Source organism: Rhinatrema bivittatum, chromosome 9, assembly GCF_901001135.1.
Source record: "Rhinatrema bivittatum chromosome 9, aRhiBiv1.1, whole genome shotgun sequence".
Classification (NCBI taxonomy): Eukaryota; Metazoa; Chordata; class Amphibia; order Gymnophiona; family Rhinatrematidae; genus Rhinatrema; species Rhinatrema bivittatum.
In genome coordinates this window covers 39,515,073-39,530,318 of record NC_042623.1, presented here as the reverse complement: position 1 = coordinate 39,530,318, position 15,246 = coordinate 39,515,073, and the positions used below count along the sequence as shown (strand labels likewise).

Sequence of the window (15,246 nt, the reverse complement as noted above, 5' to 3'; positions counted from 1 at the left end):
AATTAGGCACGTATATTAGTTTGGTTTGTACATTTATCTAGGGGGTGCCAATCAATTTTTCTGTTACATGTTTCAATAATCGATTCTATATGGACAGTGGATTGGAATTACCATTTATATGATTCATTAGATAATCATATACGTTTTATACTGTCGCTCTTAAATTAATAATTATGATAAAAATAGTAACGGAAGCAGTTATGCTTTTAGGTGATTTTCATCTGTGAGTAGGTGTTCTTACTCACTGACCTCATTGTGAAAGGCTTTTTTGAATAGCCAAGTTTTCAAACTTCTTTTGAAGAGTTTTAAATCTTTCATCAATCTTATTTCGAGTGGCATTGTGTTCCATAATATTGGACCCGCTAAGGATAGTGCTCTCTCTCTAACTTGGGTCAGTTTTGCTGTTTTGACCGAGGGAATGGTTAGTACAGCTTTATTGGCTGATCTGAGATTTCTCTGGGGGACATGCAATCGCAGTGCGGTGTTTAGCCAGTCAGCATTTTCGACATTGATTAGTTTATGAATTGTGCATAGCTTTTTATATTACACTCTTTGTTCTATTGGCAGCCAGTGTAATTCGGCAAGTATTTGAGTGATATGATCCCTTCTGGTTTTACCAGTAAGTATTCTGGCAGCCGAGTTCTGTAGTATTTGTAGTGGTCTGAGTGTTGCATAAGATAATCCTAGGAAAAGTGTGTTACAACAGTCCGTGCTAGTGAAAATTAATGTATTGTGCATTGTGTTTATTTTGCACAGTTGAATGCCAAACATGGTAGCTCAGAAATGGAAAGGCTAGGCTCCCATAGGACCACATGTCCTAAAGAGCTTTTCCCATGCTGGGCCCGATTCACTGAGGTTTTTCTCCCACTCTGTACTTATGGGAAAAAATGCTTAGTAACAGGGCTTTAGTTAAGTGCCACGCTTACAGCACATGTGAAATACTTTGTGGGAGGTCATACCACTTATATACAGCATGTAGCCTTAGCATCACATTGGAAAATGAGACCAAATTTGGATAGTACAGATATCCCAAATATTAAAGGACTGCTGCTGTAGAAGAGCTTACTGTCTTTTAAGGAACGAGACAGATCCATTTGAAAACATCTGGAATGCCTACTGGGAATACTATAACAATCTTTTTTTTTTTTAAGGTAAGTAACTTAAATGTCACCAATTCGTTGTTCTGTGTTTCTCTTTGCTTTTTCTCACTATCTTATTTGCTTCCTTGATTTGTTCTGTGCCCGACAGATATGCTGTAATAGAATATTTGATGTGCCTACTGCCTATTATTTTTTTATACCACTGAACATATGATCCACAGTAGCTGGATTGTTTAATAAATAAAAAGTTTACAACTATTGAACATGATTTTTTTTTTTTTTTAAATCGCTCTCTGGCATGCTGAGACATTAAAACAGCAGCGAGTGTGCTTAGATGTCCTTTAGCTGCAGTCATTTACCATGGAGCTGTATCTTCTGCCTCAAACGTATTAGTGGAATGCCTGCATGGACTGCTGAGGGGGGGGCCCAGATTTCCTACACCGGACTGGAAGAAACCTTAAGTAGCAGGAACTGTCAAAACCGTTAACCACTAATATCGCCCCAGGAATGAATAAAAATGGAAATCTCAATGATTTTGTACCTGCACGCTCCTCTTGCCATTATATATCCCACTGCAGAGTGCTGTGTACAGTATCAGTCAGTCTACACCAAAACTGTCGATGTGCATCTTAAATCCACCGAGCCTATCATTACTAGCACTTCCCGATCAACAGCTGAGGACCTGCGGTGGGAGGACCGGCAGGGGAGATCATCCCTTAGAGACCACCACCCCATGGATGTTCTCAAACCCCATGGTTCAACTCCTGGCTGCAATATTCTGCGGCGACTTGAGGTTCGCCTCACTCATTTATGGACTGGCTAACGTGCCTGCGCAGCTATTCAAGATCAGTGGGGTCTTTTGGATTAACTAGGCTGCAGTGGGCCCTCTGACTGAACCGGAGCGAGGGCTTCGGGAACTTTACACTCCATGCACAAGCTAAATAAATAAAACTGCATTATCTAAAAAACATTTTAATTATTTTTTCACAATGGCAGCTCTGACCAGCAGGAGCATGAAAAACCAGGAAATACAAAGTAATGAACACATCAAAACAGACTTCTTTTATTAACTGTATTTTTATTTTTGAAAATGCTATTTGCATGCAATGTTAACCCTGAAAGACAAATGTATTGTTTATCGTTATATTTTAATTTATATTTGAATTTGGCTTCAGCTGAAGATGAAATGCTCCTGTCAAGGTCTAGCCCACAGAAGACATTTACTGATGACAACCAAAAAGGTAATTTTTAAAGCTTTTATTGCTGGTAAGGACAGTGCTGCCACCAGTTTAAAACATTTTATTTTATTATGGTAAGATGTAACATTTTAGGACTCTGTAGTTTATTTGCTTAAATTGATTGCAATTTATTTTTATGGGATAAACAGTAAACGGCTATCAGTTTACTGTTTATTCCAGTTTATCAAGTAGAATAAATTATTAATAATAATACTAATAATAATTCTTGTAATTTGATCTGTGGCTTTGTTATTGTTACTTTTTTTTTTAAACAGCGAAGGAATAACTGCTTAAACTTTAGACTTTTGTTGTTGTACTAAAATCTGCCGGTTACTTGGATTGTAAGCTCCAAGGAGTAGGGACAGTCTCTTATGTCTTTCTATACAGCGCTTCATGCATCTGGTGAGGGTGCGGAGATTATAAGCAGTAGTAGAAATAGTAGTACAGTATTTTAATATTAGTTATTCCTGCTGTCCATAAAGATTGATGCATGAGCAGTGGTTGCATGAACAGATTTAACACTGCATATACCAAGGAATAAAACTGTATCCACCTACAGTATAATATGTACTGTATCTTTATTCTACTTTCGGATAATCTATGTAATATCTAACTTAACAGATAATCAATACAGCAATATCGGGCACATGGTAACAGATACATAAAGGGGTTGGATTAGCCCAGGTTTGAACCTTGTGAGCAGTAGCGCCATTCGTCAAGGCTTCAGCCATAGCCACTGTCCATTCACACATCTTCAAAAACATTTAGAATTAAGTACATTCATAATTCAATTACCTAAAACAAAAAACATCTCTGTAAAATGTATACCTCTGTATACCTTGTGTCTCCACTGATATTTACATTTCCTAAGAAAACTCTTGCAGTCAGAATGCTCAGCCTTTTCTGAGCCAATCATAAGGGGAGTGAATTTTCTTATATTTTAAACAGATTGTTTTACATTTTTTTAAATGATAATTGAATTATGAATGTACCAAATTACAAATGTACATCAAAGATGTGTGAATGGACAGTAGCTAAGCTCGAAGCCCTGACGATTGATGCTATGGCTCACAAGTTTCTAACATGTGTTAATTCAATTTCATTTTTGTGAGAACGATGTATTAACCCATGGGGAAGATCATGGAAACAGACCATTAGCGCATAATATAATTGTTGCATTAATAGCTCCTTTGCAAGATATGTATACTGGGCATGCTTTACTTTCTTGCATCAAAGTTTTGCGTGAAAATGCCAATTTGCATGCTTTTGCATGTAATACCTAGCTATATGAATAGAGGTAATGAGCTGGTTTACATAATTATGCAGCTCATTATCTATTTTGCATAGCAAGCATGACCAAATTTGCAAGAGAAAAATGTCAGGTGCTAAAATTGCCAGTAGCACACAGTTTTGGCATGCACAATCTCATTTGTGTATATGGTCAGGCTTTAGTACATCGGCCTCTATGTTAAGGTAATCAAAAGAAACTGTTGACAAAAATCACCGAGCATATTTACTTTAGATAACTGATAGATGGATCATCTTCCAAGATATTTATTTTGACGGGTAATAGATAAGTACATAGGAATACAGACAGATAGGGCCTGATTCAGTGTCCATGGATGGATAAGACAGATAGGTAGACAGATGGAGAGAGGCAGGAAGAAGGGAGGTAGTAGACAGATACAGTACACATGTCACAAACAATTTAGCTGTTCAACTCAAAGTTTTACCAGAAAGACATGGAGAAGGTGGGGCTGTCGGAGTCTGCCCTTACCTGCTTTCATGTCCTTGTAACTGGAGCGGCTGTGGAGGCGGTGGCTGCGCTACAGGGCTCTGCTGGGCCACAGGGCTCTGCTGAGCCATCGGGCTGCTGTGCTGCTGTGCCAGAGGACTCTGTTTCTCTGAGCTTGGTGCTGAAGCTGGGCTGTTCAGGTCTGCATCGTAACAAGTCTCCATGTTAAAGAACTGTCACCCGGTGGCATTTAATAAAGGCCAAGGAGAGGGAATAATCATGTTTGCCCTCCTCTGCCTCTGCCCACTACATGCGTGGCTGTCTTTCTTATTTCTTTGCCCATCATTAGATTCTAAAGAGTTCACCACTATGCATTTGTTTTTCATGCTTTGCCTCAGAAAGTCAGAAGCTTAATATTTATTTTTAGAAGATACGGCGCTATACTGCGGACACTTGTACGAAGAGACAAATCGCCGAAGACGTTTCAGGAGAGGTTTTCCCCCAAACTCTAACAGCAAGCATGGCCTATACTGCAGGGGGTTCTTAAACACTGCACATGCGGACCAGTCTTAATTTTACAGTCTGCCAAAAAAAGCAATCCACACTTAATACTACCACTTACAGCATCACTTCTATAGGTTTACTCGACGCACTAGTTCAATGCTAATAGTTTGCTCGCTTGTCCATTATTTGGTTGAGCGATATTTCTTTAGAAAGCCCCTTTGGTTTTGGGAAAATCTTTCCCTTCAGTATATTTAAATTTAAAGAAAAATCATTTTTAAGCACCTGCAAATTGCATGATCGATAGGTGCTTTATAGTAAATCAATACATGCTGTGGATGGCATCTCTTATTAAATGAGTGCCACCACTCATGTATACTCAGAGTTACTGGTTAGATACCAAGTGAAAATTTGATTGAAATTTGGATAAAAAGTCTTAGCACTTGAATAGTTACCTTGGGGAATTCTGGCAGCCGTAAGGATCCTGGAAAGTTATACGAACCTCCCTTCCTCCCCCCCCCCCCCCCCCCTTTGCGCAGTTTTGCTGTTCTGGGAAATGTCTGGGGATTAAGCCGTTCCAGATCTGGGAACCTTCCAGACCAGTAATCTAACCCTCCCTGCACCCCACATCCTAACACAGCGAGAGGAGAATAACTTATCGCTTACTGCCATCAACCCCTGAGGATACGACCAGTCTGGCACAGCCCAGGTCCCATATGAATTATAAACAGTCACTAAAACCACCAAGGAAACCTCCATGTCCTGCACACACGCATCAGAAAGTTTCAATCGCCATATGCTTCATGAAACCTAGCTTTCTCCTCCCCCCTCTGCTTTCTCGGTTAATACTCGGGGTCCCTAAACTGCTTTCGAGACTCGGGCTGCAGCTGCGCTGTTACTTACCCTCCTGAGGCACAATGCGGAGAGTCACGCTAAGTCCTGCGTCTTTGATCAACTTCACAATGTCTGCGTGAGGCATGTTAATAATGGACTGGCTATTCACAGCTAAGATCCGGTCTCCTACTTTCAGCTTCCCGCAGCGATCGGCAGGGCTCCCTTCAATAATTCGCCCAATTTTATGAGGCACAGCTAGGAAAAAAAAAAAGAGCATAATATGTTATATATATGTGCAGAGCAGAATGCCCTGTATTCTAGACATACGGCTGTGTGGATGACAGCCGCAGTGAAGCAAACATAATCTTTGTAATTTTAGAAAAGATGCGCATATATTACAGCCCTTTCCTTGGCTCTAGGATGCTCCCAAATTTGCTTTCATAAGAAAAGACAAAGGATGACTCGGGGAGCACAGAGCTGGCATTTTTTTTTTTTTTTTTAAATGACCGATGAAGATTTTTTTTTTTTTAGATTTTTCTGAGTCGGCCACATTTCTCTTCTCCTTGCTTCCCTTTATAGAAGCCTAAGATGGCCATGAGGGAGCAGAAGAGTGCTTGAATAAAGATATTATGGACTAAAAGAATTGTCAGATTTGAATTAGAAACGGACTTATTTAAGCAGGGCCTTTCCATCTTCCCTAAATAACCAGCATGGTGAGATGGCAAAAATAGGGGTTACATTGGTTTTTAGGTTGATATACTGTTTTAAATAGTTTATATTTATTCAGTTATAATATAGTTTACAAAGAGAACTCTTCGTACAGAAACACGATGAAACATGAAAAAAAAAAAGAAAGCAAAACTTCTAAGCTTGAAGAAACACATAAATCATCTCTTTAGCCCAGTTAATAAAGAGGGGGAGGAACAAAGCAGGAGAAATAAAAGGAAAGAAATCCCAAGAAACTGCTGTGACGTGAGAATTCTGCTAACATCCCTAATCGCGCTTAAGATGAAAACACAGCTTGGACGCTTGTGGGTAAAAGAGCCTTTTTTGAGTCAATAAAGATTTTAAGTTGCTCAGGTACAAAAAAAAGAAAACTATCATTATTATACGTAATTAAGCATTTACAGGGGTACCTCAATAAAAATGTGGCCCCCAAAACCTGAACATCTTGTCACAGAGCCAAAAAGCCTTTTCTTCTCTCATGGGTGGCTCTAGACAAATCCGGAAACATCCTAATCTTTAAACCATGAATAAAGAACTGAGATTCCTACACTAACTTTTCATGATGAAACTTAGATCATATTCAGAAAAGAAAGATGCTAACAATGTAGCCCTTTCTGAAATTTCAAAAGAAGTTTCCAAAAAATCAGAAATTCCCAAAGACTCAGTAACAAGGTTCCTATTGCCAGAAGGAAAAAAGGAGAACTTATTAAAAGAAGGAACATTATCAGATGGAACTTGCAAAGTTTCAAAATGTTATCTTCGGAGAGTAACATGCGGAGGTTCACCAACCACTCTGGGAAAATTGAGAAACCAAAGTTTGAAATGTCTTAAACTGTTCTCAATAAATTCCACCCTCCGATTAAGGATCCCATGCTTTTGAATAAGTGTAGTTTGAACCGTTTTCGGAGAAGAAACATCTTGCTCCAAAGCTGAGATCTTGCTAGTAGTTTGACGATATTTAAGTTCTTGATCTGAGACAAGGGCATCCATTTTACTAGACAAGGTGTCCACTTTAACCTTGCTGACAGACAATGCTTGCCCAAGATTTGCCATCAAGTCCCTCAATGAGTCTAAGGTTACTACCTCTGGTTTCTGGGGACTAAAGCTTGCCGGGAAAGGAAAAAACGAAGAATGAAACTCACCAGCACTCCAGACCTTTCTCCAGTAGGCCCAGAAATGGTGGTAAAGGCAACACTGACTCGTCTATTCTCAGGGGCTCCCTCCATTGTAGTGCTGTCTGTGACCTCATCGGTAAGCGACACTGCTGTCCCTCTCTGGAAAGAGTTGCGCTAAGCTGGAAATAATCGCGTGTTGAGAGGGCCAAGGGATACCTCCTCCCCAGCTGAGGCCGATACTCCCTCACCAGACCTGGAAATGCTGCTCGACCCCCTCCATTGCAGCAAACTCTGTGATGGACGCTGCCCAGGGGTAAGAGAAGGCTCCGAGGAATAAACCCTTATTTTCCCCTTCCTTTTAAGAGACATTATCAAAGGGCAATAAAATTTGAAAGAAAAACCAAGCGCAGTAGGAGCGAGGATCAGCTCATGCAGCCAACTTGCCTCTCTTGTTCTCACGTTCTTTCTATTTTTTTTATTTTATTGTATGTCTATGATGGTTGTATTATGTGAACATGTATGTTATTATTTGAATTGAATGTTGATATTTTATTGTAATCTGGTCAGTACAGCAAAAATTGAATGTAGCAGAATATAAATTCTTAAATAAAGAAACAAAATAAATAAATGTAAGGAAGTCTCTGGGTCTTATTTCCAAAGGAGTTTTGCCACTGATGGAGAATAAGGGACTAGAGTAGTAGTTCTCAACCCTGTCCTGGGGACCCCCCCCAGCCAGTCGGGTTTTCAGGATATCCACAATGAATATGCATGAGAGCATAACATGCAAATTTTCTCTCATGCATATTCATTGTGGATATCCTGAAAACCCGACTGGCTGGGGGGGTCCCCAGGACAGGGTTGAGAACCACTGGACTAGAGCCTTTCATATCTTTATATCATTTCATGGTAACCCAGGCACGATACAAAATTCTGTGCCTGCAATAGGCTTTACTGCTTGTCCAAGGTGCCAGTAACAGATTAAGGAGGATAGTGTCGATGTCAAACAGGTTTCACAGTACAGCCAGCACTGGAAACTTCCACAGGGCTTTAAACCTGAAGTTTGAGGAAGTTCACATATGGCTTGTCAGCCACGTGACAAAGAGATGATGAGAGGAATAGGCAGCTAAATAAGTCAGTCTAAGACACTGGGTCCAAACATTTTGCTTGCCCGAGGACACGGGACCGAAGCACAAATTTAGCAACCTCGTTTAATTTTAAAACACACCCTCAAATCCATTTCAACAGAAGATGACAACATGCATTTTGACAAGGCTGATATTTGTTAACGGGCAGAATCTTTTTTCAGATTTTACTGGTCTCCCATTCTCCTCAGTCAAAGTTTGAAAATTAGCATTTTCCATTTATGAGGTGGCATCCCACCAAAGCAACTGTGTTCAAATGTGTTTATGTTCTAGGAGGGCCATGGGGTGCCTCAAATATTAATTTTCATCTGTGTGCTTTTTTTTTTTTTTAATGTGTTCCTAGTATAAAAGCTGAGAGGATGAAGCCAAGGCGACCCTTTGGGGAATATAATGGCCAACACATAACAGAGCTTTACTGACAGCTGGGAAATATAAAGGAAGTAAAACTATTGCATCCCAGTGTGCTACAGCACAAACATGAAATACTACTGATTTTTTTGTTATTTTTTTAATGATCTTCCTGGTAAAACGAGCCAGAGCTGACAAAAGCGGCGCCATTAACTACTAGCAATCCTCGGACAAAAATATTTGCAACTTATTTTGGCTGAACTAGCTGTGACCTGTCCCTTTCGTAACATTTCTGGGTTTTTCCCACAAGCGCAGGAAAATGTTTTTGAAACTAGGACACTTTGGCTGTGATACATTATGGGTTTTCATGCTCGCAGGGACAAGAATCAAAGAAAATGCAAAGTGTGGCTGAAACCATCCCCTCCCCCCCCCCTTCGGCATTTGAAAAACTGCCCAGTTTGGCAGGAAACCCATGGCATTGCTGGCTATGCCTTATCTGCCTGCTGTGACGTCTGGCATTTTATCAGAGTGGAGAGAGCCTGCCCTTCCGAGGAGAAGGGTGAAGGGAACCCAATGCAATGTTTATGGAGGACAGTGAGGGATGTCCTTCTAGCTACTGCAATTCAAGCATCTGTAGTGAAGATGTTTTACTTGATGTGGAGGTATCTTGGAAACCTGACTGAAAAGTGGTTGTAAAGGGAATCTCGTGAATGTACCTTGCTTGAAGACCTTGAGAACAAACGTATTTGTGAGGCGGTACAGCTTTCGACTCCTGGAAGTGAAAAGCATGCCTCCCCCTCCCCAAGAATTGGCTAGGTATAAAGAAACTGAACGCTCCCTCCAGAAAGCCACCCTTCTTCGCCAGCAATGGTGGCAGCTTACGCTACCAGTGCTGCTGTCGGAGCAACGCTGGACACGTCAGGAGGTAGATGCTTGTTCCGAGCTCCCGGCCACGGTAAGAGGTTTGGTGGGTTCTCGGCGGGGCAGAAAGGGACAGGTTGGGTTGACAGACTGGGGAGAAAAGGGGAGGGTGACCTTTTGGAGAGGATCTTCACTTTCAGTATAATTTTCCAATTTTGGGGGTGGGGGTCATGAGGGGGAGGTAGGCTTTTCGGGTCTATAGACCTGCAATGTTTTGTTATTCTTTTGGGGGGGGGGAAAGGGGGAATGGGCTCAGCCGTTCCCAGATAACTGTAACCCTACTGTTGGCCACATCAAATTAACTGAATAACATTCAGCTAACTCCAAACAAGTTATTCGTTAATTTAACTCTGCCCCAGAACTTTCCTGAAACAACTCTTACTTATTCGGATAAAGTTTTTCTACATGACGACTAATCCCCCTAAAAATATGGATGTGTGGGCAATATTCAAAACTTGACATTTATCTGGAAAAAATGTATCCGGTTAAGTGTCACCGATGTTCGAAACTTGTTATTTATCTGGAAAAAATGTATCCAGATAAATGCCACCAATTTTCAAAATGCTGTATTTATCTGGATAACTCAAAAGATATCCAGATAAATGTGTTTGAACACTGACCTCTAAATTCTTTATTTCAATAATTTAGGGGAGAAAGAATTACATTGTTTGGGTTTGAATTTTAGATTTGATTATTCATGTTTCCAAACCTGAGCACATGACAAGTTACAATCCAGGACCACCAGGGATAACAACCCCTAAATTTATCAAAATGCTAGCAGAAATAACGACCGCGATAAAAAATGCGTATGGTTAGGAAAATTGGGGATAGAGAGAGTGAGAGACTTCTTTGTGGTAATCAACTCCTCTTGTTGATACCTTTCATTGATTCAAATGATAGAAAGTCATCAGTCATATCAAATTTGCAATTAATTCGTCTGTGTATGTAAAACCCACCCCGAGTTGAAAAGTGGTATATATAAAGCATGTCATAACGCACAAAAAAAGGTGTAGTTATTTTTTATGTTAATTCCTGCGTTAGTATGCATTACTCTTTCACATTCCATGCTAGCAGTCCCTCATGTCCATCCTCCCAGTTGAATACTAAATGTAAAATGTGCATACTAACGCATTTTGATGAGTGACCCGGTAAGGCAGAGTCTGGGCGGAGGCCAGGGGGGGGGGGTCGGATTCGAGGGGGTGGGTTTGCAGCATGATAGGGATTTGGGGTAAAGAGGGTAGGTCCTGTGGTAGACCTTTAGCTTTGGAGTGAATGAGTAACCTAATGGGTAGAGCAGCAAGCTGCAAGCCAGGTTCAAATCCCACTGCTGCTCCTTGTAACCTTGGGCAAGTCATTTCACTCTCCATTGCCTCCAGTACAAACTTACAGGGTTATTTAATAAGCATTTTCCCCATAGACACAAAATGGGGGAATGCCTATAATAAATAAGCCCCTGGGGATAAGGAAATACTTACAGTACCTGAATGTAATCTGTGCTGAAGTGCTTGAAAGGCAAAATATAAATCAGATGAATACATAACTTTTAAAAGTTGCAATATTTTTCTTCGGCCACATCAAGGGGTGACCAGGGACTCTCAAGATTGGGATCCTGCCAGGTACTTGTGACTTGGATTGGCCACTGTTGGAAACAGGATACTGGGCTTGATGGACCCTTGGTCTGACCCAGTATGGCAAGTCTTGTGTTCTTGGGGCTTGGGAACACTTGGGGAAGCTTTTTAGGGCTAATCACACCCTTTAGGTTATGGTGGCTGCATAGTCCGGGGTTGCCATCGTGTGCTTTTTTCAGGGACTCTGCTAAGCTGCGGTATTTTGGGGTTTATAAAGCTGTAACACTGAGCACCGCATCATTGAATCCCGTGTAATTTCCCCCTATAGTTTAGCACAAGTTTGTACCTGAGGCAATGGAGAGTCACAAGGAGCAGCACTGGGAGAAGCAGGATTTGAACCTGGCTTCCCTGACTCTTAACCCTCTGCTCTAATCCCCAGTGTAACCCCTGGGCGGGGACAGATCCTTTCACTTGCACCCAGGGACACACAAACAGACTCTTTATGCACAACGCTCTTTCACTGACTCTGCCAGGTGGATTTACTTTCCGAGTCCCAGGATTGTTCTTATACCTGGTTCCTTTTTGCAATAAGCCCTTCCTGTCCCTTGTGTAAGCACTGATAACTATCACCGCCTGTGCATCCAATAAGCAAACATGAGAAGAAGGGTGGTTTCCAGCTCCTTTACTGATAGTGGATTAGATGACTTGGTAATATTTACAGCTCCATTTGGATTTCAATTAAAGTCAATAAATAATAAGACAGCAGATGGATGACTAAACTTGGGACTCCACTTCTTTAGCAAAGTCTCTACTTTTCTCTGGAAGCACTTTTATTCACACCAAATTCCTTCTGCTTCCCAGCTACTCCAATTGCTTCAGAATTATCAGACTGAAGCTGGTTGAATCCCCCTCTAACTTTCCCAGCTCTTCCCACTGAAGGTGCTCAGAATACTGTCCCAATCGTTTTATCAGAACTTAGTCCCAGTTTTAATACACTTCCTAGTCTCTTCCTAAATCCTTTAACTCCTTAGGCAGGGCACTTCCCTTCCCTTTGTATTTCCCATGAGTTAGCAGCAACAACGTTCTTGATACCTTTACTTTATATCGTCTAGATCCTTTCCCTCCTAGGCCATGGGCAGGGATCCTTTCCTCCAGACGCACTCCCCCTCCTCCTTCCAGGGTGAAAGATACTGCAGTCTCAATGGTTTGGTTACTGAGTCCCGGGTACCAAGGGCCATAAGAACATAAGAAAATGCCATACTGGGTCAGACCAAGGGTCCATCAAGCCCAGCATCCTGTTTCCAACAGTGGCCAATCCAGGCCATAAGAACCTGGCAAGTACCCAAAAACTAAGTCTATTCCATGTAACCATTGTTAATGGCAGTGGCTATTCTCCAAGTGAACTTAATAGCAGGTAATGGACTTCTCCTCCAAGAATTTATCCAATCCTTTTTTAAACACTGCACGAACCACATTCTCTGGCAACAAATTCCAGAGTTTAATTGTGCGTTGAGTAAAAAAGAACTTTCTCCGATTAGTTTTAAATGTGCCCCATGCTAACTTCATGGAGTGCCCCCTAGTCTTTCTACTATCCGAAAGAGTAAATAACCGATTCACATCTACCCGTTCTAGACCTCTCATGATTTTAAACACCTCTATCATATCCCCCCTCAGTCGTCTCTTCTCCAAGCTGAAAAGTCCTAACCTCTTTAGTCTTTCCTCATAGGGGAGCTGTTCCATTCCCCTTATCATTTTGGTAGCTCTTCTCTGTACCTTCTCCATCGCAATTATATCTTTTTTGAGATGCGGCGACCAGAATTGTACACAGTATTCAAGGTGCGGTCTCACCATGGAGCGATACAGAGGCATTATGACATTTTCCGTTTTATTCATCATTCCTTTTCTAATAATTCCCAACATTCTGTTTGCTTTTTTGACTGCCGCAGCACACTGCACTGACTATTTCAATGTGTTATCCACTATGACACCTAGATCTCTTTCTTGGGTTGTAGCACCTAATATGGAACCCAACATTGTGTAATTATAGCATGGGTTATTTTTCCCTATATGCATCACCTTGCACTTATCCACATTAAATTTCATCTGCCATTTGAATGCCCAATTTTCCAGTCTCACAAGGTCTTCCTGCAATTTATCACAATCTGCTTGTGATTTAACTACTCTGAACAATTTTGTGTCATCTGTAAATTTGATTATCTCACTCGTCGTATTTCTTTCCAGATCATTTATAAATATATTGAACAGTAAGGGTCCCAATACAGATCCCTGAGGCACTCCACTGTCCACTCCCTTCCACTGAGAAAATTGCCCATTTAATCCTACTCTCTGTTTCCTGTCTTTTAGCCAGTTTGCAATCCACGAAAGGACATCGCCACCTATCCCATGACTTTTTACTTTTCCTAGAAGCCTCTCATGAGGAACTTTGTCAAACGCCTTCTGAAAATCCAAGTATACTATATCTACCGGTTCACCTTTATCCACATGTTTATTAACTCCTTCAAAAAAGTGAAGCAGATTTGTGAGGCACTCAGTGGAACAAATTAAGTCTTTGAACCCCCAAAAGGGGAAAAAAAAATCAATCAAGAAGCAGGAAGGGTGGAATAAAACTTCCTTGCCTCCAAACACAGGAGACAGTGCAAAAAGAGAGTTACTTCAAAATATGCCTCCTCTGTATCAGATCACTGTAGCACACTGCAGGTCGTCTTTACCCCAATCCACTGCAACAAGGGAGTCAGAAACTGGCTTAAGAGAGACCAAAGCAAGTTTAAAGGCTGAATAGGCAAGTCAATGGGAAGCTGACCCCCTAAATGGGAAAACTTCGTTACTCCTTTCCCATAACTTAGTAAAAAATGTAAAGCAGGAGCTCCTGCTTCAACAAAATTCAAACCGAAATCCACGAGATGATAACACGGGATGATAAACAGCTAGGACACACCATCTGCAGTTCCCACATGGGGGAGCAAAACCCAAACCTTTCTCCACCAATTCCTACCCAGGACCTCCCCATTTAATTGGTGCCCGCCTTTTAGTTAGGGAAACCAAACGTTCCCTACTCTAGGACTGAGTGCTCTTCATTGGGGAGGTGTTACTCCTACAAAGTTCATGCAATTAACACTTTAGACCAGCTTACTGCATATCATAAATTCATCAGGTGAGGAAGGAGCACAGGCACTGATATCAAGAGTGCAATCCTCCATTTTGCTGGGCCAAACTCAGCCAGTGTGCAGGGATGATCCCGGCAAGTGGTGCTGCTGCTGCTGGGGCTCAGAAAAGGAAAAGAAAAGAAGCAAAAACCGGTTGGCTTTCTGAGGTCTGCAGCTCATAATGGCAACTATGCTTGCGTAAGAGGGTATTTCCTGTTCCAAATCAAAGCAACAGGATTACAGGCCCCTCAGCTCTTTCAGATTTGCTGTCTGCCAGGGAACAGCCCACTCTCCCCCCTCCGGGGTTTTATTACTTACCATGTACCTGAATTAACTCAACTCCATACTTTAATTCGTTATAAGAAAAACACTTACCGTATTTTTCGCTCCATAAGACGCACTTTTTTTCCCCCAAAGGTGGGGGGAAAATGTATGTGCGTCTTATGGAGCGAATATAAAAAAAAAACCAAACAAAAATCTAACAAACCCCCCCCCCCCGACTCCCCCAAGACCTATCGACTTAATTTCCTACAACCCCCCACCCTCCTGACCCCCCCCCAAGACCTGAAAAATTAATTTCCTGCAACTCCCCACCCTCCTGACCCCCCCAAGACCTGCCAAACGTCCCTGGTGGTCCAGCGGGGGTCCGGGAACGATCTCCTGGGTGTGGGCCGTCGGCTGCCAGTAAACAAAATGGCGCCGACGGCCCTATGCCCTCACTATGTCACTGAGACCGACCGCTGCTATTGGTCGGTCTCAGTGACATAGTGAGGGCATAGGGCCGTCGGCGCCATTTTGTTTACTGGCAGCCGACGGCCCTATGCCCTCACTATGTCACTGAGACCGACCAATAG

The 15,246-nt window shown here is 41.8% G+C and overlaps 1 protein-coding gene across 12 annotated transcripts in view; it reads right to left on the bottom strand.

The window, feature by feature from the left end:
• Positions 1-15,246, bottom strand: part of MAGI2 (membrane associated guanylate kinase, WW and PDZ domain containing 2) — a 1,548,202-nt gene that overhangs the window by 190,530 nt on the left and 1,342,426 nt on the right. For all 12 annotated transcript variants that reach the window (XM_029615849.1, XM_029615851.1, XM_029615853.1 and 9 more), the window contains 2 exons: positions 5,478-5,663; positions 4,116-4,275 (listed from right to left, as the gene is read on the bottom strand). In XM_029615849.1, the coding sequence (XP_029471709.1) occupies positions 4,116-4,275; positions 5,478-5,663 (346 nt within the window). The remainder of the gene's footprint in view (positions 1-4,115; positions 4,276-5,477; positions 5,664-15,246) is intronic.